Raw genomic sequence first — 13,371 nt, 5'->3', positions numbered from 1 at the left:
CCCCCTCGCTGCAGGAAGACTGACTTACTGCTTTTTTGCTAACATTTATTATAAAACCTGTTGGAGTTTTGACACTGTTGTGACCGATAAAAATAAAAATCCAGACCGCAATTTATTAGGAGCAGGTTTTTGCGCTGATTTGTATTGGGTTTTTTGTTTGTTTGTTTTTTTTTATCCGAGAACTGATCAGGAGCTCAACTCTTTATAGATACGTGGATTGAATTGTATTGAGACCTCAGTTTCGGGATTTTTCTCCATAAATTATAGTCAACATTTCTCATATTATGATTTGTCCCTATTCATATAAATAATTTTATTCTTCCTCAACTCATCATTTCCCAGCTGTTCTACATTTTTAATAATATCTATTATTTATCTTACGAATGTCGTCTGCATTTAGGTTTTAGAGCCTGTGCTAATTTCAAGCCTTTTGCCTTTACAAACGATCTGATTAAAACACAGAAGCTTTAAAGTGTTACAGGTATTTAAAATAAATAGATAAGAGAATTGTCATTCCTATCGTGCGCTCAAAAGGCTGCAGTCACATTTGTTCCTCTGCGGAAGCATAATTGCGCATCAATTAGTGCTAATTGGGGGTCAACTGAATAATACAAAACCCTTCAGTGGCAGCAAAAAGCCACAGATTTCAATGAAGCTTCTGACATCTCGTGTCACATCCTAATTAGAGGAGTGACACCAGCCTTCCTATGATTTAATCCACGCACGGGCTCTCTCTTCCTTAAACCCCAAAGCGGCTGGCTATAGGTTTAAGACCACTATACACAAACCCATATGTCAGCAACTGCACATGATGCTGGCTGTGATAACACCGTACTGAGAGTGAATACTTCATCAGGGACCAAGGAAAGCATAAAAGCGTTTGTGGGTAAATATGATTTTCGAAATGAGTCATGTGTGCTCTCTAAATACAGTCTTTAAAGAAAAGCCTCCAGAGTTTGGGCCTACAACATATTCAATTAGAGAAAACTACGTTTCCCCTTTTCCTTCATTTCTACGGAAGGGGAGTATTTTATTGTGTTATTTGTTTTTGCACTGGCGTTTCAGCGGATGATCACACACACCCTCCAAACCAAACTGATGTTTAACGGACCATTTTGCGCACAACCTGTCTTTAAGCTCGTGTTTGCCCCTGGACTCTTGAGCAAGCACAGCCCGTGTCACATTTCTCCGTGTGAACGGGCCAGTGGCGCGCGTGAATGAAAATGTTGGGATTACCCGCTTTCACGAGACGGGATTAACATAGCTCTGTCATAATTCAAATTCCTCCTTGCCCGGGTAGTTGTGACAGACACGGTGAACTGTGTAGGCAGCTGTGATCAGCAGTAAGAAACTACAATTCAGATAATTAACTGCAAACGATGGCATTCATGTCTGAACTGAATAAACGGAGGCGATAGAATACTGTGGGTTTTTTTTTCGATGAAACACGTGATAAAAGAAGAAAGAAACACAAGAAATGGATCAGATGGATGCACAAGTGCAGCCGAGGTGGATCAGTTGAAGTTGTTTTTATTGGGATTTTAGTGTGTTCGTTTGTTGCCCCCCACCCCACCCCCCGCCCTTTACAGCTCGAGTGAAATTCCTCACTGCTTGCTTCATTAATCGTGCACTCCCTATTTTATTTAACTAATATCTCCTTATAATAATTTATCAACAACACCCGAGACATAAAAAAAAACTATCAAATTCACAGCTGGCTCGTGGCACACGGGTTTTGCGCAAAGCGCAATTGCATACAGGTTGTACAAAAAAAATACAGACACAAGGGCAAAATAAACACATCAGGGATTTTATGCTCACACGCACATGGACTGATTGTCTCGTAACTTCCACATATTTTCTCATAAATTAAATAGTGCATCCAGGTTCATGTTCAGAGCTGCTCTCACTCACAGCGCAAGCACACGTTCTCCTGCGCAGCGCTTTCATCAGAGGGGCTCTTCAGCGATCCAGCAAAATTAATAATAAAAACAAAAAAAGACAAGAAGGGAGTCTTTAAGTAGCTAAGGAGAAAACATGGTCTGTCCCTCAAACTCAACCAAGTTAGGATTCGGATCTTTCGATCTCTTGATCCTTTTCCTCACTTTTGGTTAACAAATTTGTTCCGTTCCCTTGATCAAAGTTAAGAAGTCAGTGTATTTTTAATAAGTTAGCCCAACACGCGAGACAGCCGCCCGCCAGTCCTCGTCTATGCTTTGCCCCGAGGTAGAAGTTAGGGCCTGTGGTCGTGGTGGTGTGTGAGGGGGGAAACGCCACACTTGCCTCTCCAAACCTTGGGCTTTAATTTGCCTGTACAGTCTGCAGTTAACGACAGCTGTCCATTTATTTTGTACCCCTCACAACACTTGGAATTTCCACGCTGATTGGTCTTTGTAATCCAGACAGTCCGCGTTGAAATTGAGCTTCCACGAGGAGGCTGTTTGGTCCTTGTAGTCCAGGCAGTCTGCAGAGCCACTGAACCCGAGCCCCGCTGGTCCATACGCCGAGGAGGAGAGGGACGACGCCGGGCTCAGGTGGCTAGACACCCCGTTGCTGCTCATGGGGCTCATGGCAGATCCTGCGGCGGAGAGCTGGTGGTGCATGGGCGAAAGGTAGGAGCTGCAGTCCATCCCCGTGAAGTAGGACGAGGAGCCCGTGTAACCCTGGTTGTAGCCCGTCGCCTGGGTGTAAGTCATGGGGTACGAGCGCTGCATGCAGGAGGAGGAGGAGGTAGACAGTGGGTCTGAGAGCGGGGAGATGGAAGCAGGGCTCCAGATGGACACGGGAGCCGCACTGCTGCTCACAGCCGGGACTGGGGTGCTCGAAGGCGGCGTGAACTGGCCGCTGGCTCCGCTCTCTGAGCTGGCCTCTCGGACTGGCGAGCCTTTCTTTTTCACCGGCCTGCTGACAGCCTTGTTCTGCACGCCAGTCTGGGTTTGCTGGGCCTGCTGGCGATGTTTGGCCCGTCGGTTTTTAAACCACACCTGAGAGAGAATTACTGGGATTATTATAGGTATAATTTTCTTTTAAATGCAATAATGAAAAATAATGTTAAAATAAATAAAGAATTCACACATTAAAATATTGAACACGTAACCGCAGTGGGGTAAATACAAAAATGAGCTGTTTTTCTCATTATCTCACTTCCCCGTAGGAGTAGTATGGGCCATAATTAAATAGAAATGCGAGGAAAAAAATATAGCCTATTTTAGAATTACAAGTGAGCACATTCCCAGTGGGAATAAATGAGGAAGTAATAATACAGTCTCAGAGGTGTTGTTGTCAACCTCTCCTGTGAATGGGGAGCCTCTCTCACCTCTCACTGACACAATTACCAAATATCGACCTCCTTCGGCAGGCTCGCGCTATCAGTTATGCTCATGACTTACTTGCACTCTGGATTCAGGCAGGTTGATCTTTAAGGCCACCTCCTCTCTCATGAAGATGTCCGGGTACCGAGTCTTGGCGAACAGATTCTCCAGCACGTCGAGCTGGGCCCGAGTGAAGGTCGTCCTCTCCCTTCTCTGTTTGCGGGGGGTTGCTGATAAGAAATGGGGAGAAAAACAGCGATTATTGGCACATCCTGACTTTTAGCACGATTTGAATCCAGCAACTTCTCACCTAGAAATGTTGCCTGTTCCGTATCCTCACCTGAGCATTAAATCTCAGCGTTTTCAGCTGAGATAACTCAGCATTCTGTTAAATGTTTTAAACCTGCTGGACACCTTAAGAGACAGGTTTTTTTTCTATCGCGAAGTGGTTGCGGGCTTACAGGGTATATTACCTTGGTATCCCACGGAAGGATGCAGCAGGTCCACTCCTGAGGTAGATAAGCTCAGTCCGTTCATCGTGTAGGGCGGTTGCTTCAAATAGGACATCATGCTGAGTGTCGGTCAAAGGAGCACCAATGGAAAGAAATAAGAAAAATATCTCAGAAGAGAGGGTTGTTTTTATTTTTATTTTTTAAATCCGGTCGCGTCTCTGTTTACTGAGTCAAGTCGTCCAGGCGAATCTGAAGTGAGACATAACCATTTTTCGCCCTCTTTCTTTCTTTTTAAAGTGAGTTCTTGAAATCAGTCCGCTAATTTTTACGCGCTCCGTGCGCAGAGCTCCGGGTTTAAAGAAGTGGGCGTCCTCTTAAACTGGCAGTGCTCTTAAAGCCAAGTGGAGACCCCCAGCTGTCCGTACCAGACTGAAGATGCTCTGTCTGGCTGACAGGCGTTTACGCCATCAACCCCCCCATACACAGTGCCTCCCCTCTCCTCACACACACACACTGCTACTATAGCCCCGCCCCACACACCTCCCTCCAACTCCCCACCCCTGAAACACACCGCTCCTCCTCTACTAGTACCCACCGAAAACAAAACATTGTCGTTAAAATGCGCGCACACACTGGGCCCCAACCGGGCTCACAATTAGCATAGACCCACAGGTTGGGCGAAGCTAAATAGACAGCTGATTGGGGGACATTTGCAGAGACAAAGCCCAGTGTTGACCGATAAGTAATGCTGATAACAAAAGCCTTCAGGGAACAAACAAAAGAAGCCAGCGCTGCAAACTGAGCAGCTCATTCAAACACAACCGAGCACCTTTACTTCTTTATACCGGCCCTTTGTTTGTTTCCATTAAAAACCTCCCTGAGCATTCAAATGTAACGACATTAAAATACGAAGGACAGATGATTTGAAATACGGACACATTTACCCCAAAGTGAAGGTTGAAACTCCTCCTTGGAGTATGGAGACACACACACACACCCTCCTTCCTTAATGAATCGCTCCCGGTAATTAGATTTGGAAAGGTGAGACTATCGAAACGTGTTGATTAGAGAGGAGGACTTAATCTAAACAAACAAAGAGATAGCCTTCTCTGTTGATGGTCAATCATTTAAGAGGAGGTAAATTTTACGAGCAAAACAACAACAACAACAACAACCCCCCCCCCCCCCAAAAAAATAGAATTTTAATTTCAACCTCACGTGGAAGCTATTTAAAATATATATATATATATTAGGCATTCAAAAACAAACGCTTAAATTGCACAAATAAATACAAACATAAAAATACATTAAATTGAAAATCGAATAAAGAAAAAAAAAGAAAAAACATTTTGCATTATGTGACAGTTTTACTTCGAGGGTCCTGTTAAAGACATACTTACTCTTTGATCAGATGATAAGAACACCTTAATATTTTATTAATTGCTAATATATTGGGCTAACTTCCGCAGATATCTGCAGCCGGTCCGAGGCCTCTCGTTTCCACTTACACCTACCTGTAGAATAAGTTTTACAAGTTTTACAAGGACTCGGGGCGCTCCTCTCTTCTATAAAGCCGGATCCCTCGTTTTTATACAGCCAACATAACGGCCACTCCTGTGCTCAATCTGTCGCTTTATTTCAACCCCGTTCAATAATAAATACCCTGCCTGGGATATTTAATTATTATTGGCTGGTATATTTTTTTTCCTCCCCTTTTTCTTCCTTCTGTAAGAAATTAACGAGATAATCCGGACGGCACGCGCTGGCCTGATTACAGGACGCCAGCCACGACTCCGCATTCAGGCTTCCTTAATTTTCTGCGTCACGAAAATAAAACAAAGACTGGCATTGTATTTATCAGACCAGCTGACTGCCAGACACCCCCCCCCCCCCAATTACCCCCAAACCCCATCACAACCAGCCGCACAACTCACTTTCCCAAACTGACAAACGCTCATGTGGGCCTCTGTTATTATTATTATTATTATTACTATTATTATTATTATTATTATTAAACAAAGTTTTTTTTTAATGCACTGCTATCACATTTAAAAAAAAAACAAATCAGGCAGGTTGTAATTAAAGCTGTATTATATTATTATTATTGTTGTTGTTATTATTATAAATAATCTGAGGGGCTTTCCCCCTGAATAAGATACAAAAAACGAACTGATTTCGATGTGTTTAAGCTTAATTCTATCCAAGTCTTCTACTGAAACGTCCACAAGTTGCGGACTGCTCCACAGTCCCGCTATTCCTCGGCTCACTGCGTCTTTGCTTCAGGCGTGCAGCCCGGCAGAGGCAAGACAGGGAAAAAAGTTTCCCCCTGAACACGCCTCCTCAATTATCTCCCTGTAGGCTAGCTTCATGGCAAGCAGCTCCCAGTGGCTTTCATTGTCAATTAAAAAATAATAATAATTTAAAAAAAATAGAGTCAATCTAAATTAACGGCGGAAGTTAAATGGGCCACTTACTTCAGTTGTTAGGCGCTCGGTTTTTGGTCATGGGCCTGTGAAGGATTTACGTGCCTGCGGGAAACCTTTGGATGTGGATAATACCGAGAGATGCTCGGTATTTATGCTGAAAGAACGTGTGTGAGAGGGAGAGAGAGAGGAAGGAAGGAAGGAAGGAAGGAAGAGATGGAGGGGGTGAAGAATTTTAGCAGCCAATGGAAATGAGACAAAATATGATGGGCAGGGGGGTATCAAAAGATGCAGCTGGAGAAAAGTGGCCTATTGCTGGCTCAGAAGCATCGCTGATGCCCAGCAAAGGGAATTAAAAAATAATGTAATTACATATACGTCGATATATTTTGACACAGGTAAAATATGGCATGGTATTTATGGGCTAAGGTGTGTTGCCATCAGTGCTGTGACCATCAAATATTACAATAAACCAGCTGTGCTATTATGACATAATTATAGTAGATGGATTGACATGGAGGCTGAAGACAAAATATTAAAAAATAAGAAAAACACAAATAATAATAATAATAATAATAATTTTGGAGAGATCTGTTGTCGTTTGATTCTGTGTAACCCCATGAAGAACATATGAAGAAAAAATAAATGTAAATGTTGGTTGAAACTTTGCACCCCCACTCCCTACAGTCAAATCCTGAGCAATGTGTGTGCTTAAAAAAAAATTCTGTGGTTGTAGGAAGGAGGTGCAGGTTGCATTTCGGGATTAGATTACCACTAAAGCTAATCCCTCTATGCTCTTTTCTTTTCGCTCATCTGTTGTGCTCGGGCTTAATCCTGGATCCCAGTTCGGTTTGGATTAAAAAAAAAAAATCATCAATTTCCGACAAAACTTTGGCCTCCTCATCCCTAAATGAAGGCTTTGATTGATGCTCCCAAACAAACAGCAGGTTAGACAACTAATTAGGAGTCTATGTGCCAGATGAACAGAATGCGAGGCTGCTGGGTTGTTAGACAAGCCTGAAATCAATAAGGCCTGCACTCTGTGTGCTGCTACAGCAAATCTCAGCACCATTCGTGTCAATTCCTTGCATAAAGGCTTTAAAATCAATCAATCAATAAATAAATAAAACTGTGATTTTACCCTTATTTTTTCCTTTTTTTTAAAAAAAAGTGCCTACTTTGGTCATTTCTGGATCTTTCCAAATCTCTATATAGCCTTTACAGTTTCACTGCAGGCCGTGGAATTTTCCCATTTTCTGCCTTCATGGATGCACGCTAAAACAAACAGCCTCACCGGGCTTAAATATCTGGTCTCCTTGTTGTCCCACAGCGATGTTCTTGGCTCACGCAGAGTCCTTTCATCTTCAGCTCTGATATATAATTCATCGGAAAATATCTAACAGCCCTGGGGAGCGTTTCAGCTAAACGGAGCCGTGGTTGTTAAAAGGTGAAGTCGCTTGTTAATGTCTGTGGCAATATGCCCTCCCCCTGTCTCCCGGCGAATCGACGCAGTCACGGTTTCTCCTGCTGTTAGGGAGACGAATTGAAGGCTAAGAATCGTGGGACTGCAACGCTGCTCCCTCTCAGAGTGTACTGGATAATGCTGGCATGAGGGAAGTATGTTGAGCTGCTGCCACTTCTCTTTTCCAGCACCCATTTGTTTGTTCCTTGTACATCAGGGTGACAGACTTTAAATATTAAACATTTGTTTAAAAATATCATAATCACAATCTAATGAAAGAGTTTGATCTCTAATTTATGGGGTATAAATGGGGGTAAATGTAACATTTACATGATGTAAACACAATATACCAAATTGTATCGCTTCATGGATTAATATTCTTAATCTTTATTTCCTCTGACTACCTCTCACTTCAGTGGTCTAGGCCTAAATCAAGGTCAAATCAATGACTTGGCCCACTCTGTCAATCCCATCTGTTACACACTGATGGGGGGGAAACTATATTGGACATTATCGTGATTTTTTTTTTTCTTTTGCCATCTGCACCTGACAATGATAAATTTATTGATAGGCATTGTGGAAGAAGCCATACATGTATTGATGATTACAAGAAGACAAACCGAGCGTCCCTCGATATTCAACTATTGTATTAACAGAAGGCTCTGGGCAGCAGCTGAACAACGGAGACAAAAACCTTCTTATCCTGTGAGGGGGAGCTGTTTTCCAGCAACTCAAATGTGAAGTCACACTGGCAAAAAAAAAGTGTATAGAGCTTTTGGTGTCTTATTGGTTGGGAGAGAAAAATGTTTGCTCCCCAACTGGTTGGTAAATAGTTGCTAGAGGTTGCTGGCTGTTGCTAGGTAAAATTGGCACCAAAGATGGTGCTACATCAAAAACCTCCTTATGATTGCTTTGCTGAGGTCACTCGTAGTTTGCATGGAAGATGCTGGTTGTCTGCAAACATTGGCCAACTGCTAGCCGAGTGGTAGTACAACTTACAGGATGCAAACCAGAGACAAACTTTACTACTGCTCAGCTAGTAGTTAGCAAAAAATTTGCAGAGTGAGTACAGCTAGGTACTAGTGACCAAAGGAATTGCAATTAGACATTTGCCCCCCCAGTAAGAGAATACACATAGCCACTGATCAGACCTTAGGCCTTTGGGACTGTGTTTAAGGCAGCTGATTTCCCAGAAACTACCATCAACCTCTAACAAGCACTTGCCAGCTGATCAGGGAGCACACATTTTTCCCTAGCAAACAGTGGTTGATAGATGGTAGAGAACCAGTCTCCAGGCCTGTGTGGCTGGGGACTTATTGCCATGCTCAGATTTACATGACAAAATCCAATTATTGCAACAACACATTAAATAAAATAGCAAATTTTAACACCTTTAAATGCTAGCGTGGTTCGGCTACATGTACTTTTCCGGTGAAATGACATTTTGGAGATTCTTCTTTGATAGTTTGGTGTCAGTGCCGTACTTCATATTGCACCTGCAGCACAGTATTACCATTTTCCCATTATAGTCCACTGCCTCATGGCTGTCATAGCTAATATCACATCATATTCATGCCCTTCATTGAGATACATCCACCACTTGTGGTTTCCCCATGGGAGAGTTGAATGCCTAGTGCCTGCTGGTACCTCGTTAACCTCCCACAGCCTGTGGCTATAGTGTTAGCCAAACTGAGAGGCCTCATACCTGGGTATTGGTCAGCAGGGACTGGCCCCAGGAGCCCAGGACCCCCCACCGGTTGAGGGGAGGGAGGCAGGCGGGACAGAGGAGGGCCAAACAAAAACACAACCTGGCATCCCCACGGCAAACAGCCCACCTACTGACAGCCAGCATCTGGGGCACAGCACACAGCCTTCTCTATTCACATTCTGATGATGGCAAATAGTGAGCAGCGAACACACAATGCAGCCTAACACACAAATTCAAGCCTTTAGCAGAATGAAACTGGTGCTGGTAATTGGTTTTAGCTCCTGGCTATGGTTTTGGTTTGTTTTGCTTCTATAATAGGTAAACTGTTACATCATCTTTAGCTATGACACGTGAAGTTTTCCTGTAAGATTGTCCCAGAAATATACAGGTGAAGCTCTTTATGAGGTCAACTAAATGCTTTGAAAGCATGCATTCAAAAGATTAAAGTGCACGTGGAGAGCAAAGTTCGGAAACTGCTCGATAGAAAGAGACTGGGGAGAGAGAGTGGCAGAGAGAAATGAGGAGGAGGAGTGTAAAGTTAATCCAGTCTGAATTGATGGGCCCGGCTGCGGGAGTGACACTGAAAACAGTTTTTCTTTTCTTTCTTTTCTCTGCAAATTTGCTCTCCCCTCTCCCTCTTTCTTTGCTTCCTCCCGTGCCTCTCGCTATTTTTCTGCCTTCTTATCCTTTTTAATTAGAGGGGCTATTCTGCTGCACAGAGGACCTTAATCCCCAACTGACCAACAATGTAAAAAGCCAGCCTTTGAACAGCCGACCTGCACCCCTCTCTGTCCCCAAATTCCCCACCACCACCACTGCCGCCGTCACCACCAATCATTGCACTACCACTGCCACTCCACTGCTGCCACTGTTGGGAAAAAAGCAGCCTTCCCCCCTCACCACCATCTCCAGCTTTTCCAACATCTTGGACAAAGCTCTTGAGGAGCCACTGCAAAGAGAACTTGTCTGAAAGAGCATTTCAATATCCGCCAAGGTTTTCAAAGAGCGCTGGTTGGGACAAAAACCAAGGTCAAATGGCAGGTGACTTTCTTTGAATGAGTTATCAAAATAACCAAGCACAATTTGAAGTGCGCAGAAAAGAGCTCGAGGTTCCCAAGGAAGCTGTGTTTAGCTAGTTTACGGATACAATATGACAAAGCACATACACGCACGCTTACAAAACGCATTTTCCTCGCCATGTTGAGGTTTAATTGGAGAAAATATTTTTAAAATAAGCTGTTAGATGGCACAGAAGCTGGAAGTGGGTCCTGCAAATTCCCCCACTGGGTCTCATTTCCATATGTATATGGGTCTCTAGATGGAGTCCATTAACAAACCCCTGTTGTCTTGTTAGATGATTATGTGTGGCCATTATCAGCAAACTACTTAGTGAATGAGATAATAAATCAGAGGGTCACAAGGGGGAGAACTTAATAAAGGCCTCGGGTGAATTAATCATTGGAGATAACAACACTTTACCTGAACACGATCAATCATGTGTATCAACCTGGTGCCCTCCCACTCCCAAACCCCACCTCTTTATTAACTGAATGTAGTCCAAATATTTAAACCTTATAATGTCAATGTCACAGAAAAACACCAACTTAGCCTAAAAGTAATTGAAATAACTTCTCTGTAATTTTGCTCAAGCTGATTTTCTGTCAACTTTTTGCCAACATAGCAGTCTAACAAATTGCCACTGGAGCACAATAACAGTCCTCGTGCTTTCAACCCTGCTCCGCATGCGAGTGATGGGAAAAATGAATTTCCTTTCACCGCTGACTACTGCACTTTTCTATTTTTTAATTTTTTTTTGCATCGGGCATGCTGGCTCAACACTGTTTCACACAGAGACAGGCCAGCCAAACCTTCTGCCTGGCTAATCACAGGCCCAATATTTCCATAGCAGGCAATTAGCATCTTGCTTTTATGTGTGAAATGGCTGAGGCGACGAAGGAGTGAGTCGGGGAGAGAGGCACAGTAAAAAACAGAGAAAGAATAAAAGAGCAATTAAGATGTTGGGTGAGCGGAGGACAGAGACAGGCAGTCTGCTGCCGTGTGATTTGAGGCTTGCAGGCCTGGTAATTAGCCCTTCATTGTGAGATAATGGACTTGGCCAATCTTCCCGGTTCCTCGAGCTGCCCGGCTCGACTCGACCCACGGAAGGTCAAAGGGCACAATGTGCAGCTTGGCTCCTATATCTTTGTGTCTAGCCTGTACTTGTGTGTATGTTGTGCGCGTGTGCTACTGGTGCTTGCATCGTCTAAGATGATAAAGTTCAAGCAAGAAGAGCGAAGCACAAAAGAAAAGTGTTTGCATTCACATAAATTAATAATCTCTCCAAATCTGCAAAGCATTCTGGATAAGCAGCCTTCTGGGGAAAAGTGTGCCAGTGAAAGGCAGGGGCCAGCTTGGAGGCACTGGAGTCATCACTCTCCCAGCCTATCGCGCCTTTCTCCAGCCATCTTTAGAAAAGCGGTAATCTGTGAACCCTGAATCATAAGCTTTGGGTAAATCTATGTAATACGGGTAATTCGATGAAGCAGTATTTTTCCTGGTGAGAGGCAAAATCCTGTTGACTATTCAAGGATTGAATCATCCAACAGTAATGCCATTAGACCAGAGCAGCGGATTCCTCAGAAAATGCTGTTTAATTGCCAGTAACCAGCCATTGTTTGATGACGGGTAAACACTAGCCGGGGGTGTTGGGAGGAAAGGGGGGGCTTTGGGGTTGGTGTGGTGGCGAGGGATGAAGCGTGTGAAAAAGATGGCCCCTTCGCCTTCAGCCAATCGCCACCGAGAGACAGGTTTACTCGGGCCCGATGAAGCCCGCGCTGCAAAAGTGGCAGCGGCACTGGCTTAACTAAAGTCTTCAAGAGTCTAAACGCAGAGTAACCCTTTCCTTTTAATACCGGATTTGCTCAACAATACCATTTAAGGGGGTGTCTATTCAAGACAGACTTTTTTTTTTGAGTGGCGAGGTTTTTAAGGATCAGACCTTGCTGCTCACGTTTATTAGCACAGGACTCCGCAGCTCAGGGATTGTTGGTGGTTGTAATCGTCGTTGCGGTTTATCCATGTTTGTGTTTGGCTTTTACGTATATACACCGTGACACTAAGACCCCGTTCTTGCTCGGAAAACCTTTAAGAACAATACCCCTACCTACACCCAGACATTTATCCTAAGCCCCACTTATTCCAGCTTTTTAACAATAAAAACTGATATTAACTGTCCAAGTCAGCATGAACTGATCTAAAGCTACCAGAGTGCTTTTTTTTCTTCTTTCTTTTACTAGCTAATCCAATTCTCACCACATAGGCACTTTTTTTTATGAGAATTTGAACATTTGAGGTGCATTGTTGTCCCTCCCCGCTTTCAGGCCTGTCCCGGAGGAGGCAGATTGGAAGTGAGAGGTGTGGCGGCCCAGGCTCTCCTCCATTGTGAGCTGGTGCCTGGGAGACAAGCAGCACTGCCAGACCAGACACTGATTGGGTTTGACACTGCATCCAGGAGGCAAGAAGAGGCTTTTCTTTTGCTCTTTTTCCCTATAAGTAAAAAAAAAAGAAACCCCTTTTTGTAAGAAATGCCCCTCCTCTCCTCTCTCCTCTTACTCCCCCTGGTTCTGTTGTGCTGCTTGCCCTCCTCCTCAGCCTTTTTCTCTTTTCATTTCTTTGACTCCCTCATTTCTTTCTTTTTCTTTTCTTTTTTTTATTCTCAGATTAAAACCCATGGACTTCTGTTTCTTTTGTCTTTCTCTTTTATGTTCCTCTCACTTGGTCGTTGACCAGTAAATTGGATATTCTGCATCACAACATCACAGAATTACTTTTGTCCTTCATCCCCAAAGCAGACGAAACAGTAATTGTAAGTGCAAACAAGGAGGGCACCGTGCCACAAACTGAGCCCAGTAGTACGTCCTTGGGTGGACTCTTTGACATCTAAGCTTTCCTAATCGCCATGCCTCAGGCTATGATCGCACTGTGCTCAACACTGGGCTTTTACACAGGATTTATC

The 13,371-nt window shown here is 43.7% G+C and overlaps 1 protein-coding gene across 3 annotated transcripts; it reads right to left on the bottom strand.

The window, feature by feature from the left end:
- Nucleotides 1-1,556: 1,556 nt before the first annotated feature.
- Nucleotides 1,557-6,346, bottom strand: LOC146371473 (homeobox protein OTX2-like). Of its 3 annotated transcripts, none has more exons than XM_084953878.1 (4): nt 6,238-6,346; nt 3,785-3,882; nt 3,390-3,541; nt 1,557-2,984 (listed from the first exon to the last, which is right to left on the bottom strand). In XM_084953878.1, exons 2-4 carry the CDS (start codon nt 3,879-3,881, stop codon nt 2,358-2,360), a joined length of 876 nt encoding a protein of 291 aa, XP_084810004.1. In that variant the 5' UTR covers nt 3,882; nt 6,238-6,346; the 3' UTR covers nt 1,557-2,357. The 3 variants fall into 3 exon arrangements, with proteins under 3 accessions (XP_084810004.1, XP_084810005.1, XP_084810003.1); XM_084953879.1 differs by lacking the exon at nt 6,238-6,346 and adding an exon at nt 5,278-5,631; XM_084953877.1 differs by lacking the exon at nt 6,238-6,346 and having other exon boundaries at nt 3,785-4,273.
- Nucleotides 6,347-13,371: the final 7,025 nt, after the last annotated feature.

This window comes from Perissodus microlepis, chromosome 15, assembly GCF_051167445.1.
Source record: "Perissodus microlepis isolate ML-2025 ecotype Zambia chromosome 15, ASM5116744v1, whole genome shotgun sequence".
In the NCBI taxonomy this organism is placed as follows: Eukaryota; Metazoa; Chordata; class Actinopteri; order Cichliformes; family Cichlidae; genus Perissodus; species Perissodus microlepis.
The sequence above is the reverse complement of the archived record's forward strand: the minus strand, read 5'-3'. Positions and strand labels throughout refer to the sequence as shown.

What these genes read in the sequence shown, in the direction of transcription:
- LOC146371473 (XM_084953878.1), bottom strand. Translation starts at nt 3,881, where the DNA reads ATGATGTCCTATTTGAAGCAACCGCCCTACACGATGAACGGACTGAGC. An exon ending in TCCTTCCGTGGGATACCAAG is followed by an intron (nt 3,542 to 3,784) that starts GTAATATACCCT and finishes ATTTCTTATCAG; the next exon opens with CAACCCCCCGCAAACAGAGA. An exon ending in TGCCTGAATCCAGAGTGCAA is followed by an intron (nt 2,985 to 3,389) that starts GTAAGTCATGAG and finishes ATTCTCTCTCAG; the next exon opens with GTGTGGTTTAAAAACCGACG.